Source organism: Nelusetta ayraudi, unplaced genomic scaffold, assembly GCF_046127955.1.
Source record: "Nelusetta ayraudi isolate G7.1 ecotype Tasmania unplaced genomic scaffold, CSIRO-AGI_Nayr_v1 ptg000067l, whole genome shotgun sequence".
NCBI classification, from domain to species: domain Eukaryota; kingdom Metazoa; phylum Chordata; class Actinopteri; order Tetraodontiformes; family Monacanthidae; genus Nelusetta; species Nelusetta ayraudi.
Window position 1 is genome coordinate 281,589 of NW_027466117.1, and position 25,912 is coordinate 307,500.

Genomic DNA, 25,912 nt, shown 5'->3' on the forward strand with positions numbered 1-25,912 from the left:
CCCCTGCTGGTGAGAGTCGAGTAGAACGCCTTTCGCAGCAAAGAAAATGAGAGAACAGTTCAACAAAAAGAAATGAAATATGATGAAAGAGCAGTGGAGTTGAAGCGGCGCAGTTGTTTGTCTTTCACCGTCCAATCACGTCTCGACGACGACCAGCAAGCCAATCAGAGCAACCGTTGCTACAAACCTTCCACCGTGTTCAGAAGGAGACTGAAGCAAGGTGGTCTCAGACACCTGGCTGAGGGGGGGGGGTGGTCACTGGCCTGGGGGAGGAGCCACAGCTGGCACTGGTGACATCACCAAGGGCTCATTTCCAGAACTATATGGTTGAGTGTGTTAGAAGAAAGCAGCAGGTGTTTGTTGTTTTTTATTAAATCTTTTTATTTATAGACATTTTTTTCACTCTGAACGAGAAGAAGATGAAGACACTGATTGACTCAGAACGTCGAGTTTTATTCCAGTGAGTGGCTGAGCGGTGGCGGTGGGCGGGGCCGAGACCCTCAGTGGTGGGAGGAGCTCTCGAAGCCGTCAGGCAGCGCGTTGGTGTGAGGGTTGTGGAAGAGCGAGTGGTTCCCGTCGCCCCAGGGGAACTTCTGCAAGCACAGCAGCAGCAGAGCAGCAGGTTGGTGGGACTCAGGAGGGGAGGCGGAGCCATGGCGCTCTGGCGGGCGGAGCTACCACTCACCTTGGTGCGGATGCGCAGGTGGGCGTAGGGCACGAACTCCTCCTGCTCGTGGGAGTGAGCCTGACCCTTCAAGTAGGCGTTGACCATGCAGACGGTCACACCGGGGACCGCTAGCACCGCCGTCAGGATCTTCCAGGTCCGGGCTGGAGAGAGGAACCAGGTGAGGAACCAGGTGAGGAACCGGGGGAGGAACCAGGTGAGGAGCCAGGAGAAGAACCGGGGGAGGAAGCAGGAGAGGAACCAGGTGAGGAACCAGGTGAGGAACCGGGTGAGGAACCGGGGGAGGAAGCAGGTAAGGAACCAGGAGAGGAACCAGAGTGAGGAGGAGAATCGGGGGAGGAGTTAAGGTTAGAGGGTGAGAGAGACGTACTGACCTCCTCCCTCATGGCCGGAGTGAGCGGCGGCGGCCAGAACCCGGCGAGCAGCTGCAGACGCAGACATCTGCAGAGAGAGAGAGAGAGAGAGAGAGAGAGAGACAGAGAGAGAGAGAGAGAGAGAGAGAGAGAGAGAGAGAGCAAACACACTGCAGAGTGAGGAAGGAGAGGCGCTGGAGTCGCGCACTTGACATTGAACTGACGACACGACGGCTCGGCGCACAACGGCAACAGTGACGCACAAAATTGTGGCACAAGAAGGAGAAACACAAGTGCAAGAATTCTGATGGAGCGATCGAGTCGCGACTTCAGCAGAGTACTGTAGAACCTCCAAATCGCAGCGAGGTCAGGTTCCCTGTGCAGGTTAAACAGTAAACAGGTGTCTGGGCCTGTCACACACACACACACACACACACACACACACCGTAGGGAAACGACGACGACACAACTGGCTCAACACAACTGCTGCAGACTGAGACTCACTTCAACCTTCTTCTCCTCGACTCACAGTGCTGCTGCTGTTATTGTGGTGGGGAACTTTCCTTCTTCTTCTTCTTCTTCTTCTTCTTCTTCTTCTTATTCCTGCTGTGTTTTGCCCTTCAGTCTGTCCTGAGCTGAACCCAGCGCCACTATCACTGACTCCACCCCCACCCCCACCCCCCCACTTGTTTTTTTCAGCCGTCCTGCCAAGAAGCGCAGTTCATATTTGGACAGGCGTGACTGCTGCTGCTGCTGCTGCAGGAACAGGAAGTGTGTTGTGTGTTGTTGCTGAGGACAAACACTGCGATCAGGTCGTCGTCTTGTTCTTCACTGGACCGACTCACAAACATTCTGTCCTCAGTTTCCCCCCACAGCGGCTTTTATTTTTATTTTATTTTTACAGTTTTAGATCAACAAGTGACTTATCACCCTTCTTCAGTGCACAAATAAATCAAGTATTGCACACACACACACACACACACACACACACACACACACACACACACACAGGTGTATGTGTACAATATTTGAATTATTTGTGTCACTTGTTGATCTAAAACTGTCAGAAACACAAGAAATACTGTATGCTGTAAATCATCAATCAGAGTCAAGTGTGGCTGTTGTGTTGTGCTTTTATTTTGGAATTTTGGAGGATGTTTCTTCTTTCTTTTTTATTTTGGAGCATATGTGTTTGAGTCCAGTGAAACCCTGGGATCAGCACCCCCCTCTGGCCCTCTCAGCAGGAAGACACCAGAGTGAGGAGGTGATTTTCAAGTTAAATGTCAAAGGAATTAATTCTGAAAGCTGTCGCTGTGAGTTGAGGAGTTGTCGCAGCCCGTCTGTCTGTCTGGCTGTCTGACTTCTCATTGGCTCGGCTCCTGTGGGCGTCGCCCCCATGTGACCTCAAGATGTACAGAGGTCAAGTTTCGCTGGTGGGCGGCTGTAAACAGAGGGCTCAATGCGAAGCTCCCTGCAGGGGTTTTCCCTCCGCTGATCTGCTGGAGTCCAGGGTGCAAAGTGAAGAAGTGGGAGTGGCTCCCTCTGTGCTGCCTCCCTCTGATTGGTCGGTTTGGCGGTGATGTCACCAGCAGGTTCGCTTCAGGGACAGATGTTGAGCCGCAGCAGCTGCAGGTGTCTGCTAAACAGCTTCCTCCCTGTTAGCAAGTCCCACAGCGCCCCCCGCAGGTCCCTCAGGGTACTGACGGGGAATTCAGCTATTGAGCAGGAGACACACGGACACACACAGACAGACAGACAGACAGACAGAGAGCAAAACAGTCTGTAACACCCCAGTGTGCAAAATGAGCTCAGGTGAGTTTTTCCCTTCATCACACACACACACACACACCACCCTGTGTGTGTGTGTGTGTGTGTGTGTTTTCTGCCTCAGAGACAGACGCCTGCAGAGTGTGTGTGTGATGTTGGACGGAGGTGTAAAGAGCCACTTCCAGATCTTCACACTCACCGTCAGTCGGGGCTTTCATTCGGGTTTTGTTGTGTTTTAAACTTTGCAATTGGTTGAAATGTGTTTGTTCACTTCTCTGGTGAGTTTGAAACGCCTGCAAAGACACGCGCGAGTCGGTAAACCGACTTAGGAGCAGGAAGACCTGCATCAAAGCCTCAGAAACCTCGTCGTTCGGTCGTGCGAGTTGTAAGCGTTGGTTGTGCTTCAAGTCAACACAATTCAGAGGTGCTGGGGAGAATTTTAATAAGAAAACACTAATCTTCCAGTGACGCCACGTTGATGTGGTTTGATGGTGCGGTGTGAAGTTGGGCTGGCGGCAGGGTCCAGCAGGGCGGCGCCAACACGGAGACACTGGCGTGATTCAGTGTGAGTCTGAGTGGATGTTTGAGCAGCGTCTGAGTCGCCCAGGCGCCACTGGAAGACTCTCAGTCCTTCACATCTTCAGGTCCTGGGGACCTGCTGGCCGTGTGATTCAGTCCTTTGACTCTTTGAACGATTCGGTCCACTCTGTTTCAAACGAGCTGGTTATTCGATTCAGTGCTTTGACTTTGAGGCTGATCCGATTCCTCCTGGAACCGACGGAGGCAGCGAGTAGCAGCTCCAGGCCTCCTGTCGGTGTGATCAGCGATGCTCTAGCCCCGCCCCTTTCCTTGCCAAAAACAGAGCCGATTGATCCGGTCAGATTCCGACCTGCTCAAAACAACTTGAATCGGAGCTTTTCATGGTGGATGTGAGAGAGTTCATCATGGAAATGTTGGTGGTGGAGTCGTCCTGCACGGTTGATTCAACAATAAACATCCTCAACCTCAACATTCATCATATACACAAATACACATGTACGTTTTTAAACACACTGAGCCCATGTGGCTGCTGGTCCACCACCATCTAGACAGTGTCTCCACTGTTCCCAGGGTCTCCACTGCCTCCAGGGTCTCCACTGTTCCCAGGGTCTCCACTGTTCCCAGTGTCTCCAGGGTCTCCACTGTCTCCAGGGTCTCCACTGTTCCCAGGGTCTCCACTGCCTCCAGGGTCTCCAGTGTCTCCAGGGTCTCCACTGTTCCCAGTGTCTCCAGGGTCTCCAATGTTCCCAGTGTCCCCACTGCTTCCAGTGTCTCCAGTGTCTCCACTGCCTCCAGGGTCTCCACTGTTTCCAGGGTCTCCACTGTCTCCACTGTCTCCACTGCTTCCAGTGTCTCCAGTGTTCCCAGTGTCCTCACTGCCTCCAGGGTCTCCACTGCCTCCAGGGTCTCCACTGCCCCCACTGCCTCCAGTGTCTCCACTGCCTCCAGGGTCTCCACTGTCTCCAGGGTCTCCACTGTTCCCAGGGTCTCCACTGCCTCCAGGGTCTCCAGTGTCTCCAGGGTCTCCACTGTTCCCAGTGTCTCCAGGGTCTCCAATGTTCCCAGTGTCCCCACTGCTTCCAGTGTCTCCAGTGTCTCCACTGCCTCCAGGGTCTCCACTGTTTCCAGGGTCTCCACTGTCTCCACTGTCTCCACTGTCTCCAGTGTCTCCAGATGTTGCGTCCCACTCATGTCTGCTCCTTGACGACCCTCCGTCATCTGATGGATTCGTCCTCTGGAACAACAGGACGGCAGTCGGTGAGTCAGAGCCCAGCAGACTTGTTATTGTCTCCTGGCTGGTGCCACCAGTGGAGACGTCGTGGTGGTCTCTGCAACCCCCACCATCCCTCCACCACCACCACCACCACCCCCACCACCACCCCCACAGGTGGCGTGAAGACCCCTGGCGTCTGTGGAAGCGTGACTGTCCTGCTGTGTTTTTCCAGCAGTCCCAATGACTGATGTGTATATACATATATATATGTATATATATGTCCATATGACATACCCATGATGCATCCACATGTATTGTATGTGTATACATACATGTCTGATATATATGTATAAAAATACATATCTGTGTGTGTATATATATATTACTTCTTCTTTTAAACCAACTGATACTAAGTATCAGACACGACTGTCGAGACTTTTGAAATAAACACTTGAATCAAAATCAAATCAGCAGTCAGACAGACTGACAGACAGACAGACAGGCAGACAGACTGACTGACTGAGTGTCAGGTGTTTCTTCGGTCCTCCACCGCTGTGCTCCAGAGTCTCCAGAGCGTCGACCCGACTCTGAGTTCTGCTTCCCGCCGTCCGTCCCTCTTTTCATCAGACTGGATGTTTGTTGTCTGGCTGTGATTGGCTGTCTGGCCAACCCCAACAGGAGGCGGCGGACGAATCCGTCCACTTGCTGACACCTGTGTTACATTCAGGCCTCCGCTGAAGGGCAAAAAGAAAAAGAAAAACACAAACAAAAAACACCCGCCGGCCTTCGTCAGCGTGTTGTTGTGTAGTTTTCTGCGTCTGAGTGTCGGCTGCTGTTTTCCCATCCTGTTTAATTGTAGAGAAAATGTTGTTTCTCCGTTTCTTCGAAAAGAATCATTGGTTTTGGAGTCGCACACGGCACACACACACACACACACACACACACACACACACACACACACTCATGTCCTCATCTGCTTATGGCAAATTTTACCCCGTGCAACAAAATGTAAACATTCAACAGTGCAGAAAGTCAAACTGAGTCACCAGGGTGAGGAAACATCTGCAGAGCGGCGGTGGGCGGAGCCACACGGAGGAACAGTTGGACCAACCAGACCTGTGTGTGTGTGTGTGTGTGTGTCTCCGGTGGAGGTGGGTCTATATAAACCCGGTCCGGTGGCCCTGCTGTGTGTCTCTCCTCCTGCTCCTCCTCCTCCTCCTCCTCCTCCACCTCCTGCTCCTCCGTCATGCTGCTGCTCTCAGCTCTTCTCCAGACGTCGCTGCTGCTCTGCTGGGCTCGACAAACTCTGCAAGGCGGTGAGTCTGAGTTTGTTTTCGCACCTCCAGACTTCACCTTGTGCTGCGTGCGGTGGCGGTGGTGGTGGCGGTGGGCTGCTATTGGTCGATGGATTCCATCTCCAACACGCTGAGAAGGATTTCATTTCCTTACACTCTGTAAATATGGAGGCCTTTTACATCTTTTTATTCTCTATCTTATTTGTCAACTTATTCATGTGCGCTTAACACCGTGTTGTGTGTCCTTTTCACTGCAATGTAGTGTAGTGTAGTTCTTTCAGGATTGCTTCTGCTTCGGGTGAGAATTGAATGCGGTGTGTTTGATATCTCCAGGAGTGAGACCTCAGAGTGTGTCCTGGGGGAGGGTCTTACCTGCCAGAGGTGTGTTTCACAACAATAACTTTAAAGAGGAGTTCAATCCTGGTGAATTAAACCCGTCCCTCTCCTTTATCTACTCCAGGTGTCGGCGGAGGTGTGAAACCTGGAGGTCAGAGGTCACCAAGCAGCTGATCTTCAACTTTTGTTGATGTGTCACATTATAAACAGCTGAGATATATATATATGTATATATATATATATATATATATATCTGTGTGTGTGTGTGTGTGTGTGTATATATATATATATATATATACATTTAAATTTGCTTTATATGAAAACCGCTAAATGATACACTTTTCTTTACACCAAAACACACCTTCAGATAGCCTTGGAATGCTACGTGGCTAACAGAATTTTGCTATCTGTCATGTGACCAGTTCATGTCCCAGTTGCGGGAGCGCTGGGAGCGCTGGGGAGCCGATACGGCAGCAAAGCTCTGAAGAACGGAGGTAGGTTGCAGTCTCTTCACGCCGCCAGAGTTTAGCCTGTTTAGCCTGCGACTGCTAACCATTAAAAACCCTGTCGCTGCAGTTGGACGTCAGTCGGGAGCTTATCTGGGAGCCGGTAGGCTGGAGTCTCACCTCAGTGGGCGGAGCCGCACCACCCGCAGCAGCAGCAGTCTGAAGTATTTCACCCCCCCCCCCCCCCCCCCCCCCTTGTGTTTCTCCAGGAGGCTACAGAGCAGCAGGACTTGGTGCCAGAGCCGCAGGGTTGGGATCCCAGGGAGCCTACGGTGCTTCAGGCGTCAGAGTTACAGAGATGCTAGCTTCTGCACTGCTGCTCTCTGACCACAGTGTCTCCTGAAGCAGGTGCAGGTCTGCAGGGTGCTGGGCTGGGAGCTGGACTCGGAGCTGGACACGGAGCTGGACTCGGAGCTGGACACGGAGGTGGACACGGAGCTGGACTGGGAACTGGACTTCCTAATGGACTGAACCTCGGCTTAGGCCAGCAAGGAAAACGTGGTAACAAAAATGATGAATATGTGAATGAATTGTTATATTGCTGGTTGAGGAGTCATTTGTTGAAGATGTTTTTGAATAAAGAATTCAAATATGACACTTATAATAATTTGTGCCAGGAACCTTTTATAAAGTAAAAGCTAATCTGAGTCGCTCACTGACTCATGAGTCGCTCACTGACTCATGAGTCGCACACTGACTCAGAAGTCATTTGAACTGTTTCCCAAACTGACTCGGTGCCTCTGTGACCCCTCCCTCCCTCCACCCCCCCGCCCCCGCAGTGTTTGCTGGAGGCCTCGGAGCTCTTCCAGGTACGTTGGAGCCGCTCGTGGTCCAGAATCACCTGCTGGCCTCTGATTGGTCTAAACTCTGCTCTCCTGGTTTGCAGGTTACGGCGGGCTGGCCGGCGTCGGCTACCCGGTCCCTCGGCCGGGTGAGTGGCGACTCTCTGGTTCTCCTGCAGTCTGGTCACTGGTCAGACTGGCCGCTGACTGACGGCTGTCGCTCCTCCCTGACAGGTCTGCCTGCTGGAGCCGGGAGCTACGGAGCAGCGCTGGGAGCTGGGAACTATGGAGCAGGTACTACTGGGCAGCCTCCTGAGGTGAGAACCTCACCACCACCACCACACCTGCCTGTGTTTCTGAGGACGTGTTTGCTCCGCCCACAGGTCTGGGACAGGGGGGGTACCTGGGCGCAGGTGCAGGGAAGCTGGGAGGTCGGTCTTCTTCTTCTTCTTCTTCTTCTTCTTCTTCTTCTTCTTCGGTTCGATCTCAGGTCTCTGCTTCCGTGTCCTCTGGTTCCTCAGCTGCTGCTGCGCTGGGACAGGGCGGCTACCACCACCAGGGCGGCGCTGGCATCTCACCTGGTGAGGCTCGTCAAAAAAAAAACACGTTGCTGTGATGTCAATGGAAAATGAAGCAAAGCAAAGTTGCAACCAAATCAGTGTCTTTGAAGGCCCACCAGGGTGTTTAGCTCTTAGAACCATCCAGAACCCCCCCGGTGTTCTTTATTGAAATGACTCTGGAAACAACGACAAATAAAATTCAGACGCTCTAAACTTTTAAATCTGAAGTGATTTTATTTATTCAAGCAAGAAATAGAGCGACAGAAACCCCAAAAAACGTTTGATTGTGTGTCCTGTCCCTCTGCTGCCACCTGCTGGCCACAGGCTATGGTGACGGAGCAGCCGGCTACCTGGGCCCCGCAGCGGGAAACGGCTACGGTAACTAGACACGCCCACTCATCGCTGCCAGTGGTAGGTCAAGATGGGCGGAGTCACGGTGACCTCCACCCACTGGTGGGCCGGGATTGCACCTGCCCACCCGCTTGTAGGCCAACTGTAATTGGCTGCTTTAACCACGCCCACCGCTTTATGGACATTTTTACTCGCGAATCAAATCAAATCAGGCCCAATGGGCATGAAAGACAACCATTTCATCATCAATTCATCAACCATTGATCTTTCTGGTGGGCTGAATCCGATTTGATTCAGACCAATAGAAAGCATTGTGAGCAGATTGGAACAGTGGGAATTTAAGGCTCCTCCCACCGATGAACAGTTTTAGAAAGCGCAAGCTCCGCCCATCTTTTCGTCCAGTCAGTGCGACTGACGTCACTGCGCTCCAGTCCGGAAGTCAGCAGTGCACTGCACAGGTGGATGATGGTTGAAGGTCAGATGTGCTGAGCGCAGGTGTGTCTCCTCTTCCTCCTCCCCCGCAGGTGCAGACGCAGCCAAAGCTCTGTCTACAGGTATGTCACACACACACACAGACAGACAGACAGGCAGGCAGGCAGGCAGACAGACAGACAGACAGACAGGCAGGCAGACAGACAGGCAGACAGACAGACAGACAGGCAGGCAGGCAGGCAGACAGGCAGGCAGAACAGACAGGCAGGCAGGCAGGCAGACAGACAGACAGACAGACAGACAGGCAGGCAGGCAGGCAGACAGACAGACAGACAGACAGGCAGGCAGGCAGGCAGACAGACAGACAGACAGACAGGCAGGCAGACAGACAGGCAGACAGACAGACAGACAGGCAGGCAGGCAGGCAGACAGGCAGGCAGAACAGACAGGCAGGCAGGCAGGCAGACAGACAGACAGGCAGACAGACAGGCAGACAGGCAGACAGGCAGACAGGCAGGCAGGCAGGCAGACAGGCAGACAGACAGGCAGGCAGACAGGCAGGCAGGCAGGCAGACAGACAAACAGACAGGCAGGCAGAACAGACAGGCAGACAGACAGACAGACAGGCAGGCAGGCAGGCAGACAGGCAGGCAGAACAGACAGGCAGGCAGGCAGGCAGGCAGGCAGACAGACAGACAGACAGACAGGCAGGCAGACAGACAGGCAGACAGACAGACAGACAGGCAGGCAGGCAGGCAGACAGGCAGGCAGAACAGACAGGCAGGCAGGCAGGCAGACAGACAGACAGACAGGCAGACAGACAGGCAGGCAGACAGGCAGGCAGGCAGGCAGACAGACAGACAGACAGGCAGGCAGAACAGACAGGCAGACAGATAGACAGGCAGGCAGGCAGACAGACAGGCAGACAGACAGACAGACAGACAGGCAGGCAGACAGACAGGCAGGCAGGCAGGCAGACAGACAGACAGACAGGCAGGCAGAACAGACAGGCAGACAGATAGACAGGCAGGCAGGCAGACAGACAGGCAGACAGACAGGCAGGCAGACAGACAGGCAGGCAGGCAGGCAGACAGGCAGACAGACAGGCAGACAGATAGACAGGCAGGCAGGCAGGCAGACAGACAGGCAGACAGACAGGCAGGCAGACAGACAGACAGGCAGGCAGGCAGGCAGACAGACAGACAGACAGACAGACAGACAGGCAGACAGACAGACGCTCTCACCAGCTGAATGCTTCCCTCCACAGGCTACGGCAACGGCTACAACGATGGCTACGCGGCCGGTGAGTGTCACACTTTCCGAGAGTGGAGGTGGAGGGTGGGTGGGCGGTTGGTGGGTGGGCGGAGCTCCACCGGCACCACCTGGTGATGAGCTGAGATGAGAACTGTGTTTCAGGGCTGGGTTTCCCTGCAGACTTAGCCGACGCTGCTGAGGGCAAAGCCCTGAAGCGGAAAGGTAAATGACGTCACGGCGGCACTAACCCGGCAGCGGACCCTCAAAAACCGCTTCCACGGCGCAAAGACCTGCTGGCCCATAAATAAGAGGCAGTGTCGTCCGTCTCCACTGGGTGTCGCCGTTGTCTCTCATTTATTGAAGCTGATTTCACGCTGCAGACCGGAGGTGTCAAACTCAACGCCACAAGTCCTTCAGCTTTGCTTCTTCCGTATTCAGTGTGGAAGCAAAAACCTATCAGGGTCCATATAAATCTGTTCCTCCTGATGGAACCGTGAACAGTTCTGTATGAACAGCCAAACAAGTTTTGCTTCCACACTGAATATGGAACGAGCGGAGCTTAGCGGAGCTTAGCGGAGCTTGACGATGGAGAACTTCACTTTCAGAATGAACCAATTAACTCCAAGAATGATCTCCTTCAAGAGTTTGACACCTGCGCTGCAGCTGCTTCCCGCTGTGTTCCGCTCCGGAAAAGATGATTTAGAAAGAAAAGGAAAGAAAGTGAAGTCGCTGGTGTGACTGTGAGCGTCTGACCTGTGTGACCTCCTCTGATTGGCTGCTCAGCTCTCGGCACGGCGGGGGGCTACGCCGGACAGGTGAACGGGCCGTACGGTGAGAGCGCAGACACTCTGTCCTCCCTCTAATCCGCTGCTACTCATCAGCCAATCAGCAGCAGCGGCCAATCGCAGCCGGAGCGAGCTGCGATTGGCCGCTGCTGCTTGAACCCTGGTGTGTCTCTCTGGTCCTGCAGGAGCTCTGGCTGCTGCTGGTCGGGACCAGTCTGCTGCCAAGTACGGTGAGAAACCTTCCCACTGAGTCACACTGTCGCTGCTGCGCGCTGACTGGTTGAGTCAATGAGCCTTTTATCCCCACCACCACCACCACCACCCACCTGCAGGAGGCGCTGCTCAGGCTCCTTTCGGCTCCGCCCCCGTCCTCCCGGCTGGAGCAGAAGGTGGGTTCACCCCTGGGAGCTTCCCGGCTCGGAGCTGGTGACCTCTGCTTCCAACATCTGACTCTCTTGCCTGGACTGAACTGAACTGAATCACTTCCTCCAACGATCTGAGTTCATCTCTCGGTTCAGTCGAGCACTTAAACTTCGTGCTGAGCCTCTCCGTCTGTCGTGTTTGGGAAAGTGTGATGGTGAATGCGGAGGAAACGTCTGACTGACACTCACATCCTCCACTTGAACCAACGCTGGTTGACTGTGAGTCCTCAGATCAGCCAGAGAGAGAGAGAGAAAGAGAGAGAGAGAGAGAGAGAGAGAGAGAGAGAGAGAGAGAGAGAGAGAGAGAGAGAGCAGCAGCAGCAGCAGCAGCAGCGCTTCCGTCTGACTTGCTGAGGAGCCGAATGACTCCTTTCCACATAAAAGAAGAGCCGCTGATCCGACGTGCTGTACAATGAGTAAAGTGCGTCCACCGTTGCAACACTCTGACTTCCTGCTGTGACCCCCCCCGCCCCCTACCCCCCCCCACCGGCAGGTGACGGCGGCTTCCCCTTCGCTCCCCAGCAGCTGGCGCTCAACGCTGAAGGTGCCAAAACCGCCAGCAAGTTTGGTGAGAGTCTGCAGGGTGTGATGGCGTGATGGAAAAAAAGCAACGTGCCGGCTGAGTCAAAGCGACACGCTGACCAAGCTGCCGGAAAAAAGAAACGTGTTTTAAGACAACGAGCTGTTGCTGCTGTTGCTGCTGCTGCTGCTGCTGCTGCTGCTGCTGCTGCAGGTCTCAACTCTGCTTGTGTTTCTCTTTCCTCTTCCAGGAGCTGCTGAGAGGTTCAGGAGCCAGCAGACAGGTGGCGTTCTTTTCTGACTCTTAACAATCTTCATGCCATGGTCGCTGGAAGAGAGAGACGAGCGACAGGCTTGGACTTGATGCGCCGCTGTGTCTCTGTGTGTTTGAGCAGGTTTCGCTTCTCAGCTGGCGGCCAATCAGGAGGCTTTGGGTGAGCGAGAGCACCAGGTGGTAACCAGGAAGTTTCTCCACTTCCTGTCACCGAGCGACCTCATTGGCCTGTTTGCACCAGTGTGTGTGTGTGTGTGTGTGTGTGTGTGTGTGTGTGTGTGTGTGTGTGTGTGTGTGTGTGGTCTTGCAAGTTTCAAGTTGCACAGCTCAATTGCGACACGTTGTTGCAAAACTGTGTACTGAGTGTGTTGCTTCCTGCTGGGTGTGTTGACACTGTGTTGAGTTTGTGTTTTGGTTCTTTGACAGGCGAGCAGGCCGGTGAATACGCCGGCGACGCCCTGGCCTACAAAGGTGAGGGAGTGCCATGACTGATGTTGACCTTCAGGCTGATGTTGACCTTCAGGCTGATGTTGACCTTCAGGCTGATGTTGACCTTCAGGCTGATGCTCCAAACGGACGTGAAAACGCGTTGTCCTGTATTTGAAATGTTTCATCGCGTGACGACTTCACTTCCTGTCTCGCTGTCGTGCGTCTCAGGCTGATCAAGACCGTCAGGAACCCGGTGGACCACGTCGACCTTTGACCCCCACCCGCCCCCCCGCCCCCTCAACACCCTGACGTCCACCAAGACAGAGACTGGGCGGGAAGCTTGTCTTTATTCTTTTTGTTTTAATCATTATTTTTACAAAATACAATGAAATCTAAATAAAACCATTTGATGTCAGTCAGTGAGTCAGTGAGTCAGTGAGTCAGTGAGTCGGTTTCTCTTCTGGTTCTCTAATGTTCTGCGGCCGATCAACAGGAAACTCCACTTCCACTTCCTGTCTCATGCAGTCCGACTCATCGCAAAACCATCAGAGAAGTTGAAACCCAGCGATGAGACAGAACATCACGTATTGCAAACATGAAAAGAACCAAAAGCAGACACCACCAAATCACTGCCTTCCACAGACAAACCTGCACCTTTCCCTCCCCGCTTCCCCAATTACGACAAATAGCAACAAAAGACGGTGGAAAATCGAGCCGTTCATGAATAAAACCAGGACGAAAATCAGACAAGGCACAGCGGACGGACCTCCTCCTCCGTCTCCGATTGGCTGCAGTTCCTGCCGGAGGCCGCCGCCCCCCCCAGGAACACGCCCATCCTCAGCAGCTCCCCCTGCGGGACGGGCATGGCGTGGCGGGACGTGTAGAACGGCGCCAGGCTGGAGCTCATGGGCGTGGGCTTGTAGGTGGTGCAGGTGCTGCCCGTCAGACTGGGAGCACACGTGACCTCCCAGCCGAAGTAGAGGCGGCCGTGCTGCAGGCTGCACACGTCCTGGACCGACCCGGACCCCACCATCTTGTCGCAGGCGCCCAGCAGGTCGTCGTCCCAGTGGTTGTCCTGGTCCCACACCTCAAAGTGGACCTGGTTGCCCACCGTCAGATCCCGGATGCTCAGGTCCAGCTCCATGGCCCAGTGCGGGTTGTTGTTGTTGTTGATCACCGGCGTGCGACCCACCTGGAGATGTAGCGGTGTAAAAGTTGTGACCGAAATCATCAAAATGATCATTATTATCACGCTATTGTTGAAATGCGCTCTGGTAAAAGCCCAAATAGGCCCAGACTTGGGACTTCCTTGTCCGCTGAACTTCCTTCCACCCCGTTTACTACAAGATTGACTGCTGTGCAGGCGCTTTTCTGAGCAATGAGCAGCAGGTTTTCAAACGGCGGTTGATCATTTTACCTCCACTTTGTTGAAGAAGACCTTGACGTAGCCGTCGGTGGCGGTGGTGTGGTCGCCCCAGAGTTCGACGGCCCGCTGCACCCGCAGGACGACCCGGGCCAGACCCTTGCGGGTCGGGCAGCAGTCCTTGCCGACGGCCTTTTGGTTGTGGCACTCGCACAGGCAGGGGTCGGGACCCTGGCTGCGCACGCCGGCGCTGCAGCGCTCGCTGCAGTTGCGCCACAGGCCTCGCTCCAGGATGTAGTGGCTGATGGCGGCCTGCAAGTGGCGCCGCATCGGGCTCTTGCCCGGCAGCAGCTCGTGGAGCGAGTCCAGCGAGTAGGAGACCAGGTCGGGGTGCTGGGGCAGCGTGTTCAGCCACTCCTGGTAGGCAGACGGGTTCTTGCCGGCCGAGAAGAGGAGGTCCGGGTCGGTGGTGTGACCCCCCTTGATCTCCGTGAACCTGCGGACGATCGAGAGAGAGAGAGAGAGAGAGAGAGAGAGAGAGAGAGAGGTTAGATGGAGCTAAGGAGGTGGGAAGAGGAAGAGGTGGAAGAGGAGGAGGAGGAAGAAGATGAGGAGGAAGTGGAAGAGAAAGAGGAGGAGGAAGTGAAGGTGGAAGAGGAGGAGGAGCAGGAGGAAGAAGATAAGAAGGAGTAAGAGGAGGAGGTGGAGTTGAAGAAAAGGAGGAGGAGGTGGAAGAGGAGGAAGGTTGGAAGAGCGAGAGGTGGAGGACTAAAAGGAGGAGGAGGTGGAAGAGGAGGAGATGAAGGAAGAAGGGGAGGACAAGGAGGAAGAGGTAGAGGTGGAGGTGGAGGAACAGTCTTGCACCGGTCGTTGAAGCGGTCTGCGAAGGCGCTCTTGCTGTCCGTCTTCTCCACGTCCTTCTTGCAGTGCTTGGTCTCGGCACTGGCGGTCACTTTGACGCTGGCCGACGCCTCCGCCTGCAGACACATCTGCACCTCGCTGGCGCTGAGGCCGCCCAGGCTGGCCTCGCACTCCCGGATACTGGTCACCGACTGCACGCTGCCCCCTAGCTTCACCTGCAAGCACACACCAGCGGCTCAGCGCACCTGCAGGACCACCTGGCGCTCACGAGGTGGAGGTACGGAAATCTCCCACAGGGGGCGCTGTGGCCAGCTTTCAAACTCTACTTCCTGGTTTCCGGGCTCGCCCCCCCCCCCCGCTCCCCCCCGGTGGTTACCTTGGTGATGTAGTGGGTGCCGAAGGTGTCGATGAGTTTGTAGAAGTGCTGCTTGCTGTCGGGGGAGTACTTGCTGGGCAGCTGCCGGAGTGCGTAGCGGAACTCTGGGTGGAGCCGCGGCGACTTGCTGACTCGGTAGCTGTGGGCAAGAAGCCAACACACAACAGTCACAGACAACAGCAACAGCAAAAATAACACGGTCAAACGTCAGTGGCTCTCTTCACTGTGAGGTCACTCTGCAGCATAACCCATCTTCCATCTTTTAAATCTACAAAACCAATCACATTTTCCAAAGACTTGCCGGCCAACTGATGAACATGGAATTTAGCGCTCAATGAATGCCAAACCAACAAAGAAGAAGCTGAACGAGGTATCCAGGTCTGGGTGTGCAGGCCAGCGCAGTTCGCTGGCAAGCTCAGGAGGGGGAAGGGTGAAATACAACCACTTGATGTCGCTGTTTCTTCTCAAAATCTCCCAATATTCCACTCTGGACCTCCTACCTGTAGTAGCTGCAGCTCATGCCCAGGCTGGTGAAGCTGAAGCGGTCGCTCTTGCTCTTGTCCGTGGAGTACTCGGCCAGCTTGGACTGAGTCCCGGCCAGCATGAACGAGGAGCTTTTTCGCCCGGCGTCCACCTGCAGGTTGGCCTTCCAGTCGTTTTCCACCGACGAGGAGCTGGAGGCCACCAGGGACTCGCTGGAGCGGTGCAGCCGGCTGGACACCTTGGAGCTGCAGGCCTGCTGGGCCCTCCAGTCCACCACGGCCAGCGGCAGCTTCTGCCGCCGCTGCTCCAGGTAGGGGTTGGCGCACAGCGTGCAGCGCCGGTCCGGCCTCTTCCAGAGGTTCATGTTGAGGACGAAGGCCCCCTTGCGCTCCATGCGGCTGATGTCGAAGCCCTCGCCGGCCAGGTTGCTGCCCGGGGCGAACTCGGCCTCGGCGCACTCCGCCGCGGTGCCCTCCGTGCAGGCCGGCAGCGCGCCGCGAGGCAGGGCAAGCAGCGTCAGGGCGGCGAGGAGGAGGAGGCGGAGGCGGAGCCAGGGCGGGATGAACTGATGGCAACTCATGATGGTTTCACCTGGAAGAGGAAACCGAGACACACGTTTGCGCTTCGTTAATTCGACACCAACCAAAAAGTCATTTTGCCGAGAGCTTCGATTTCTAACTGGACGAAGCCTTCATCTCCTGAACGCAGCAGCGGCAACCTGGCCTCTGATTGGTGGGTTAGGTTACCACACAGGGGTCAAACTCAAATACACAGTGAGGCAAAAATTATGAGTAAAACTTGAACAAAGTTGCAGGCCAATATTGATATTTATTGAAAAAAAAAAAAAAACCTTCCTCCAGGTAGAACAGTGAACCTTTTTATATGAAGCTGAACCTGAATGTGGAACCAGCAGAGCACGAAACCACACTAGTGTCGTCACGATACTGGATTTCAGACTTTGATACCATATTTGGGAAAGTATTGAAGTATTTCAATACGATTTTCGATACTAGCCAATGCGGAAGTTTCGAAGGGAGGGGGGGGGGGGGGTTAGTGAGGAGGGGCGGGGAGGGGACGTGGCGGTCGGAGATCGGGCTGAAGTCGCACAGAAGTCTCTTTGCGACGCCGTCCCCCTCCTCCCCAGGGAGGTGGCTGAGGGAGCGCTCGCAGTGTCTCTCAATGTGCTACCGATAGATCGATACTACGGAGAGGTCCAATCGTATCGTTTCTCATTTTCAGTATCGGGAAAAAATGATCGTTACATCGATATTTTTGACGACACTATACCGCACAGTGAATAACTTCATATTTCACACAAGCAAGATCAAATTTCAAATTTAAGAAACTTACCAAAATAAATATGTCAATAAAAATCGTGTGCCTCTTTTGCATTGGCAGCCTTCTGATTTAAATTTAAACCAAACAAATTTCGAATTTCAATTGCAACCTTTTTCCCTAAAAATAAATCTCAAAAGTAAAGTAAACAACAATAAACCAATTAAATAATGTAGTAATGATGATCGGAGCATTCTGGGAATTGCAGTTTTAGCGCTACGTGTGCTGTGTGTAATACCGGCGAGTCAGCAGCTCCAGCAGCGACTTTGTGTTCTGCCTCAGTGGGCCAAATAGCAGAAGGACACGCTGAGCCACTCAATGAAGGTCAATAACTAGCAGATACTGAAAGTTGAGGTTCTGCCGAAAACATTTTGGACAATTCTACAGCCATTAAAATGACAAAATGTGGAGGCGGCCTACGTGCTGTCGATGTACTCAGAGGGTTTGAAGTAAAAGTTTTCTCTGTGAAGCTCTTCACTCACCTTGCGTCTGCTCTGCTCACACTGCCGAGGCTGAGTGACAGTCAGGCAGCAGGACAGGAGGTGTTGACGCGAGGTGAGGGTGGTCTGTTGACAGAGCAGCATGAGGTGTGTGTGTGTGTGTGTGTGTTGGGGGTGGCGAGGTGTCAGCGGTCTGATGGTTTCATCGAGCCAGAAGAGCTGAGGGGGGCGGGGCCGGTGGTCTGCAGCGGATGTGACTGCGTGGAATCAAGCAGTTATGAAAGCAGCAGAGACCACCATCATCACTTCTCTGAAATGGTGTGGTGGCAGTGGTGGTGGCGGTGGTGGTGGGCAGGAGGTGGTGGGGCAGAGAGTCATTTCTTCTGAAATCAAATGGAAACAGATCAAAATAATCCTCCCAACCGTCAGAAACGTTATCGTGCTGAATGAAAGATGAAGCTTTTGCTGTTTTTTGGAGGAAAACCGTCGACGGTTGAACGCAGCTGTGGCATAAAAAGGCATTATTATTATCATCCTCTCACCCATCCATCCATCCATCCATCCATCCATCCATCCATATCCAATACCCAGTTCCCAGTTCCTCCTGCTGTCAGGGTGCTGGAGGTCTGCTGGAACCTCTCCCAGCGGCCACTGGGTGAAGACAGGGTGACACCCTGGACCAGTGGCCGCTTTATTAGGGGCACATAGAGACACACAAGCATTCACACACACACACACACACACACACACACACACACACACACACACACACACACACCGACTGATAATCTACAGTTTCCAGTTCACCTCACATGCATGTTTCTGGAGTGTATGAGGAAGCTGGAGAGCCCAGCAGACACATGGAGAACCTGGAGAACCCAGCAGACACATGGAGAACCTGGAGAGCCCAGCAGACACATGGAGAACCTGGAGAACCCAGCAGACACATGGAGAACCTGGAGAGCCCAGCAGACACATGGAGAACCTGGAGAACCCAGCAGACACATGGAGAACATGCAAACTCCACCCATATTATTATTATTATTTTATTATTATTATTATTATTATTATTATTATTATTCATTCATTCATTCATTCATTGATTGATTCATTCATCTTCTATACCCGCTTATTCCTATTCAGGGTCACGGGGGTCTGCTGGAGCCTCTCCCAGCTGTCTGTGTGTGTGTGTGTGTGTGTGTGTGTGTGTGTGTGTGTGTGTGTGTTCGGTGTGTACGGGCAGCAGGGGGCGCTGCTGAGGGCCGAGCTGGTGTGATTCATCCTGCGCCTCAGCTGTCCTCTCTCTCTCCCCGCCGAGGGATTACCGCCATCACCTGCTGCCTTCAAGGACTTCTGGGAAACCTGGCACTCCGCGCGCATCTTACACAACGGCGGGGCAGCAACAACACCAAGCGAGGTCAAAAAAAAAATACAACAATAAACATTAAACATTGAACTAATGAGAAATGAATCGGTCCGTTCGCTCTTCGTCATAGTTTCACACAGACTCAACGCAGACAAATAGCACGTGGCTATATTATATTACAGCGGTAAAAATGTCACGTGCTCTTTCTTGTCTTTACAGAAGATTTACAAGATCATAGAATCAAAATCTCGTCGTCTGGAAAGATTTCTTTTTGTATGTGGGAGCGATTTTCGATGTGTTGAGAAATCAGGCTTTATTCACACACATATATTAAAAAAAAACAACAACAAAAAAACAAAACAAAACCTGCCTTTGAGCGTCACTAGAGAGGATGTTTATTGTTGCTCGCGACCATTTCTCGCGTTGAGCGCGTGTGAGATGAAGTGATAAATGCGATATTTCCGCCTGTATTCAAGGCAGCTGCATCTCCGCTCCGCGCGACCGAGGTGCATCAAACCCGCCAGAACAGGAGGAAGAAGATGGAGATGAAATTTCAAAATAAAACTCACCGCCGCCTTACGATCTACTCGCCCAGAGCCGATTAGACTCACTAGCTGCTTTTCAATGACAGTTTTTTTCGCAAAATAAAAGTGATATTTAAAATTAAAATTACAACTACAACAGCGACTTGCAGGCGCTTCCATTGAATGGCGTGAAGCACATTCAGCCGTAATTCTCGTCAAATCTCGAATCACATTTGCTTTTGTTTGTTTACGTTTGTTTGCCCTCCAGAATGGCTGCAGTATTTTTCTCTTTGATGACTTGTAAAAAAAAATATTCCATCTCCTCCTCCGTCCAATCATAATGCGCCATTTCCACTGGTCAGTGAACTGGTCACGTGACCCCGTACGTCACGTCCGCCGACGTGAAAAAGTGTTTCAATGACACTTTTGCAAGATACCTCCTACATGGATACGTGTGGAAAAACCACCTCACGAGAGCGTCAAAAGCTTTTAGCCACATTTGAGAGTTTTTTCCAAGTGGAGCTGCTTCCATCACCAGGTTTTTATTGCCATATTTAGGTTTTGTGCAATTGTGGGGGTGATGGAAACGCAGCTGGTGGCAGAGCCAGGGTCAAAAGTCACTGTGTTTGTAGGGGGTGGAGGTGGGGACCATTACTGAGGTCACTTGGAGACTTCTTTATAATCATTCTACCATCCTGGGCCAATTTACATTGAAGGGGTGGCACTCTCGGGGTCCACCCCTCTGGCTCCGCCCCTGATTAGACTCCTTTGATTCAAAGGAAAACCCTTGAAATCAAAGGGAACTATTTGAATGAAAGGCCGGCGGCGACAGAGGGGCTGCGGGAGATTCTTCCACACAACAACAACCCAACTAGTAGCTCCTTGGATGGCTGTACAGCAGCTTTGTCTGAGAAGATTTCCTGTTCTCTATGTCATAGGAATGGCGACAGGAGGCCGACTGTTGTAAGGCCACGCTGGAAACCTCTCCGAGTAAATCCAAACACCCACAGTAACAATTGGAATCGTACAAACAGTCACCGCTGTCGTGTGAGGACACGACCTCAGCCTGTTCACACCCCCCGAGGAAACACTTCCAGCGCCCCCGCCGCGCCTCAGCTTTTACTTTGAAAGCCCCCCGCGGACCGGAAGCGTGGCTCTTCCTTAATCCCCGCAGTGACAGACGGACAGACGCGCCGTCGGTCGCGGACGATGCAGGGGATTCAGGGCCGCCTGGGGAAGAGGAGACTCCACACTCCGCGGAACACAGCCGGCGGCCGGGAATAACGGCGGAGCCCCCGCGCGATGGAACACATGCGGTGGAGGCTCAACCCGAGGTTTACGGACCGGAACCAACCGCCGCGAACGACGCCAGCTGCCCCATCCGAGGGACGTCGGTAGCCGCCGCGCCGGCTCTGCTAGCCCCGCTGTCGGCCAAATCTCGGCGGCGGAGTCCTTCCTTCCTTCCTTCCGTCCTTCCTTCCGTCCTTCCGTCCTTCCTTCCTTTCCTAACAGCGTCGGACGGGTCGCGACCAGAGCGCCGCAGTGACCGCTGGGATCCCGCTGCATCCTCCGGCGGAGCCCCCATGGCCGCCCCGCTCCCCTCCTCCATCCCTCCCCGGCCGCCGCTGGGATGTTAGCGGTGTCGGAGGAGGAGGCACTCGGTCCCCCCAAACATGCCCAACATGTGACGAGCGCCCCGGGATCGCGCCATGTCTGCGGCCGAGCGTGTCAGTCTCCGGTCCCGCTGCTGCCGCTGCCGGTGACACTCGCACCGGTTCCGGTACCGGTACCGGCGCTTCGGAGCCAAGAGCGGCGGCGGAGACGCGTCGCCGCCGGGTAGCGCTGAGGAACTCCCTCCCCCGCCCCCCCACACCCTACCCTCACTGGAGCCTCCTAGCTCGGAGCTAGCAGGCTAACTGTATTGGATACATATATCAGTTTGAATCACCAACCAATGCCATGGTATCCCACAAGGTTCTGGTCGCAATCATCCTGCTGAACGTGTACATCGGCGTGCAGTCCGTGTTCTACCTGTTCGGCGGGGTGCTGCTCACGGTTCTGTTCGCCATGGCCTTCCTGAACGGACCCAGACTGCTGGACTGGGCCAGCTCACCTCCGCACCTGCAGTTCAACAAGTACGTGCTGACGGGCTACAGACCCATCTCCTCCGTGCAGGACTGCATCCGGAGCCTCTTCTACCTGCACAACGAGCTGGGCAACATCTACACACACGGTGAGTAGAACCGGCACCGGACCGGTCCAGAGCCTCCCCCGGACTGGGAGAGAAATACGTCTTTATCCTGATGGTGGTTTGTTACCATCTACACTGATTACTACTGAACACCGAGGCAGAACAGGAGGCTTTGAAGTGTTGTCAGTGTGAACAGTGAAGAGTGACAGTGTGGATGTTGCAGTGTGAACAGTGCCCGTGTGAACAGTGCCAGTGTGAACAGTGCCAGAGTGAACAGTGTCAGAGTGAACAGTGAAGAGTGACAGTGTGGATGTTGCAGTGTGAAGAGTGCCAGTGTAAACAGTGTCAGTGTGAACAGTTCCAGTGTGGACGCTGCAGTGTGAAGAGTGAACAGTTCCAGTGTGAACAATGAAGAGTGTCAGTGTGGATGCTGCAGTGTGAACAGTTCCAGTGTGAACAGTGCCAGTGTGAACAGTGTCAGTGTGAACAGTGCCAGTGTGAACAGTGCCAGTGTGAACAGTTCCAGTGTGAACAGTGTCAGTGTGAACAGTGCCAGTGTGAACAGTTCCAGTGTGAACAGTTCCAGTGTGAACAGTGTCAGTGTGAACAGTGCCAGTGTGAACAGTGCCAGTGTGAACAGTGCCAGTGTGAACAGTGCCAGTGTGAACAGTTCCAGTGTGAACAGTGTCAGTGTGAACAGTGCCAGTGTGAACAGTGAACAGTTCCAGTGTGGACGCTGCAGTGTGAAGAGTGAACAGTTCCAGTGTGAACAATGAAGAGTGTCAGTGTGGATGCTGCAGTGTGAACAGTGTCAGTGTGAACAGTGAACAGTTCCAGTGTGAACAGTGAACAGTGTCAGTGTGAACAGTTCCAGTGTGGATGCTGCAGTGTGAACAGTTCCAGTGTGAACAGTGCCAGTGTGAACAGTGCCAGTGTGAACAGTTCCAGTGTGAACAGTTCCAGTGTGAACAGTGTCAGTGTGAACAGTGTCAGTGTGAACAGTTCCAGTGTGAACAGTGCCAGTGTGAACAGTTCCAATGTGAACAGTTCCAGTGTGGATGCTGCAGTGTGAACAGTTCCAGTGTGAACAGTGCCAGTGTGAACAGTGCCAGTGTGAACAGTGCCAGTGTGAACAGTTCCAGTGTGAACAGTGTCAGTGTGAACAGTTCCAGTGTGAACAGTTCCAGTGTGAACAGTTCCAGTGTGAACAGTGTCAGTGTGAACAGTGCCAGTGTGAACAGTTCCAGTGTGAACAGTTCCAGTGTGAACAGTGTCAGTGTGAACAGTTCCAATGTGAACAGTTCCAATGTGAACAGTTCCAGTGTGGATGCTGCAGTGTGAACAGTTCCAGTGTGAACAGTGCCAGTGTGAACAGTTCCAGTGTGAACAGTGCCAGTGTGAACAGTGTCAGTGTGAACAGTGCCAGTGTGAACAGTTCCAGTGTGAACAGTTCCAGTGTGAACAGTGTCAGTGTGAACAGTTCCAGTGTGAACAGTGCCAGTGTGAACAGTGCCAGTGTGAACAGTGCCAGTGTGAACAGTTCCAGTGTGAACAGTGTCAGTGTGAACAGTGCCAGTGTGAACAGTGTCAGTGTGAACAGTGCCAGTGTGGATGCTGCAGTGTGAACAGTTCCAGTGTGAACAGTGCCAGTGTGAACAGTGCCAGTGTGAACAGTGCCAGTGTGAACAGTTCCAGTGTGAACAGTTCCAGTGTGAACAGTGTCAGTGTGAACAGTTCCAGTGTGAACAGTTCCAGTGTGAACAGTGCCAGTGTGAACAGTTCCAATGTGAACAGTTCCAGTGTGGATGCTGCAGTGTGAACAGTTCCAGTGTGAACAGTGAACAGTTCCAGTGTGAACAGTGTCAGTGTGAACAGTGCCAGTTGGTCCAGTCTGATCTCACTGACTTCGGGCCGCAAAGTTTTTTAAAAAATTGGGGATCACTTTTTTCTTCTTTTTTTTCCGTTGCTGTCGTTCAGAATTGAGATGATGACTTTTTTTTTTCTCTCTCACTTATTTTTCTTGTTCAACCAACTCTTTATTCCACTTATGGTCTGCAACAAAAGAATCGATTGTTAAAGTGAAACACAACGTTGCTCCTCCTCCTCCTCCTCCTCCTCCTTCTTCTGCCCGCCCTGGTCTCCTCTGAAACCCCAGGACGGTGCGGCTCTGGTTTCTCCTCACCGTGACCGGATTGGCTGCTCTGCATCACGTGGTGCGAGTGTGGCCCCGGTCATTGGCCGAGTGGAGGCGTGGGAGCGCTTGGTCCTCGCACGGTTGATGTGTGGCGTGGTAACAGTGTGACGGAGGAACGGTTGCCATTCAGAAATGAGAGGTCGGCGAGTGTGACTCAAGATCGCAGTTTTTTAAAAAAAAAAAAAAAAAGAAAGAGAAAAAAAAACAAACAAAAGTTGCGATTCATCGTCGTGAGAAGCAGTTTCCAGTGGTGACAGACGGGTGAAGGTTTCCTCACGGCGCTTTCATCCCTCAGTTACACAACAGCGCTCTTTTAATAGGCCCCACAGGAAGTGGAAATTAATTGCGGCGAGGTGTTAATCTGGACGGACGGACGGAGGGATGGAGGGATGGCTGGAAGGAGGGAGGGATGAAGGGATGAAGGTGTGGACTGAGGAATGGAGGGAGGGACAGAGGGACGGACGGAGGGATGGAACGAGGAACGGAGGGTGGGGGGGGTGGGGGGTGGAAGGACGAAGGGATGACGAGAGGAATGGAGGGAGGGATGGAACTCTGCACTCAGAGCGACTTCGTCCCGACCACACGTGGAAGTTCTGGACGGAGACGCCGGGTCCCACCTGGCCGCACTGCACACACATTACTGCCTAACGTGTTTTTATTGGAGAGAGAGAGAGAGAGAGAGAGAGAGAGAGAGAGAGAGAGAGAGAGAGAGGGAGAGAGAGAGAGAGAGAGAGAGGCTCGCACACTCATCAAATTAACTCCGCCTCCCTGCGGCCTTCACAGAAGGTCTCCTCCACCCAGAGTGGGGCTAAGTGCTGCTGCCGTGTGTGTGTGTGTGTGTGTGTGTGTGTGTGTCTTAAAATAGCCGTGTTGGAGTGAGTGTGTGTCCGGCCGCAGTGACTCCTGGACGGCAGCCCTGACATTGGGGAGGGGGTGGGGGGAGTTGGGGGGAAGGGGGGGGGCGCCAGCGTGAGCAGAAAGACGCTGCCACCGGCTGATAAACGATCCGCATCAAATCTCAAGGTCCCGCCCCTCCCCCCTCAGCCCCTCCCCCCGACCAGCCCACCAGCAGCATGGCAGGGGGGGGGGCAGGAGACAGGTGGACCAGCACCACTAGTTGGAGTTGGTCCATCGATCACCAGAGGTTGGAGATCAGTTTGTTCTAAATTCAAAAAATGCATTTTGTTTTATTTTTTTTAATTAATCCAATGAAAAAAAATGCAAAATTCAGCCTTGTTTGTCAAAATATGCATTTTTTTTAAATTATATCTATCAAGACCTTTTTACATTAAAAAAAAAAATGAAGATAATAAAAATAGAGATTTTTTTCCCGCCGTGTTTGCTTTTCAAATCAGAATGCAGAACCATGTGATGGTGGTGAATGATTAAAGGTCCGACTCAGAGTCGCTCTCTGAAAAGCCTTCCACTCAAAAGAATGAAAAAAAAAAAACACTCTTCCTGTTTCCTCCTCCTACTTCCTGTTTCCTCCTCCTGTTTCCTCCTCCTACTTCCTGTTTCCTCCTCCTGTCGCTGCCTTTTGAATGGCTGAAACTTTATTTGTCCGTGTCGTTTGCGCAGGCATCCCGCTGCTGTGCTTCCTGGTGCTGCTGCCGCTCAACATCCCCTGGTCCCAGATCAGCGTGACGTGGCTGGGCGTGGTCCACTTCCTGGCCTGCCTGTCGCCCCAGCTGGGCTCCGTCCTCTACCACCTCTTCATGAACCACGAGGGCGGAGAGCCCGTCTACCACACGCTGCTCAAGCTGGACGTGTGCGGCATCTGCATGATCAACACGCTGGGTGAGTGGCCCCGGGGGGGGCGGAGTCTGTGATCACAGCCAATAGGAAGCGTCATTGCATGGCGGAACACAGAGTGTAACAGTCAGATGTGATGGCGCTGATGTCCTCCAGGTGTCATCCTGGTGCTAGTCTGAACACACACACACACACACACACACACACAAAGTGCCTGCTTATTAGCGCTCGCTAATGCTAATGGGATATAAACCCAGCGGGGCTCTGAGATGTGCAGACTCAGACCAGATGAGTGGAGCCCAGAGTTCAAACGCCACCTGGTGAAGCTGCCAGCAGAAGTGAAGTCCGTCCAGGTTGGGGTTAGGGTTGTTTGAACTTTTGGAAAGCACATTGAGTCGACTTATGTATGAAGCATTAGCATTAGCATTAGCACTGGCAGGTATTTCTTATTTCTGCACCCAGCTTTGCTCAGTTTTATTTGTTTATTTATCATTTTTTTAATACTCCTGATTATTCTTCCATTT

At 53.2% G+C, this 25,912-nt stretch overlaps 5 protein-coding genes and 1 long non-coding RNA gene across 11 annotated transcripts in view; 3 read left to right on the forward strand and 3 right to left on the reverse strand.

Moving 5' to 3' along the window:
- cldni (claudin i) overlaps positions 1-25,912 on the reverse strand; it is an 82,015-nt gene that overhangs the window by 40,435 nt on the left and 15,668 nt on the right. The window lies entirely within an intron of this gene.
- Positions 433-1,692, reverse strand: cox6a2 (cytochrome c oxidase subunit 6A2). 2 transcript variants are annotated; one of them, XM_076041443.1, is made up of 4 exons: positions 1,543-1,692; positions 1,060-1,126; positions 686-828; positions 433-593 (listed from the first exon to the last, which is right to left on the reverse strand). In XM_076041443.1, the coding sequence occupies exons 2-4, from the start codon at positions 1,124-1,126 to the stop codon at positions 501-503; spliced, it is 303 nt and encodes a 100-aa protein (XP_075897558.1). In that variant the 5' UTR covers positions 1,543-1,692; the 3' UTR covers positions 433-500. The 2 variants fall into 2 exon arrangements, with proteins under 2 accessions (XP_075897558.1, XP_075897559.1); XM_076041444.1 differs by having other exon boundaries at positions 1,568-1,655.
- Positions 5,064-12,846, forward strand: LOC142898493 (uncharacterized). Of its 5 annotated transcripts, none has more exons than XM_076041434.1 (24): positions 5,064-5,874; positions 6,187-6,234; positions 6,314-6,340; positions 6,612-6,683; positions 6,766-6,798; positions 6,905-6,967; positions 7,041-7,196; positions 7,475-7,504; positions 7,582-7,626; positions 7,712-7,771; positions 7,861-7,908; positions 7,999-8,058; positions 8,362-8,415; positions 8,913-8,942; positions 10,088-10,123; positions 10,237-10,296; positions 10,858-10,905; positions 11,045-11,089; positions 11,192-11,248; positions 11,775-11,849; positions 12,052-12,084; positions 12,196-12,234; positions 12,501-12,545; positions 12,732-12,846. In XM_076041434.1, exons 1-24 carry the CDS (start codon positions 5,805-5,807, stop codon positions 12,734-12,736), a joined length of 1,239 nt encoding a protein of 412 aa, XP_075897549.1. In that variant the 5' UTR covers positions 5,064-5,804; the 3' UTR covers positions 12,737-12,846. The 5 variants fall into 5 exon arrangements, 4 of the variants coding, with proteins under 4 accessions (XP_075897549.1, XP_075897548.1, XP_075897546.1 ...); XM_076041433.1 differs by having other exon boundaries at positions 12,634-12,811; XM_076041431.1 differs by having other exon boundaries at positions 12,501-12,763.
- Positions 12,832-17,557, reverse strand: LOC142898490 (perforin-1-like). The gene is made up of 6 exons (XM_076041428.1): positions 17,404-17,557; positions 15,604-16,177; positions 15,104-15,242; positions 14,731-14,942; positions 13,921-14,362; positions 12,832-13,695 (listed from the first exon to the last, which is right to left on the reverse strand). The coding sequence occupies exons 2-6, from the start codon at positions 16,164-16,166 to the stop codon at positions 13,246-13,248; spliced, it is 1,806 nt and encodes a 601-aa protein (XP_075897543.1). The 5' UTR covers positions 16,167-16,177; positions 17,404-17,557; the 3' UTR covers positions 12,832-13,245.
- Positions 18,607-19,399, forward strand: LOC142898529 (uncharacterized). The gene is made up of 2 exons (XR_012928608.1): positions 18,607-18,778; positions 19,204-19,399. It is a non-coding gene; the product is annotated as an uncharacterized LOC142898529 (long non-coding RNA).
- The window catches only part of paqr4a (progestin and adipoQ receptor family member IVa), an 8,469-nt gene continuing 2,671 nt past the window's right edge, over positions 20,115-25,912 (forward strand). Inside the window, exons 1-2 of the mRNA XM_076041485.1 lie at positions 20,115-21,484; positions 25,215-25,433. Of these exons, the coding sequence (XP_075897600.1) occupies positions 21,211-21,484; positions 25,215-25,433 (493 nt within the window). The 5' untranslated portion in view covers positions 20,115-21,210. The remainder of the gene's footprint in view (positions 21,485-25,214; positions 25,434-25,912) is intronic.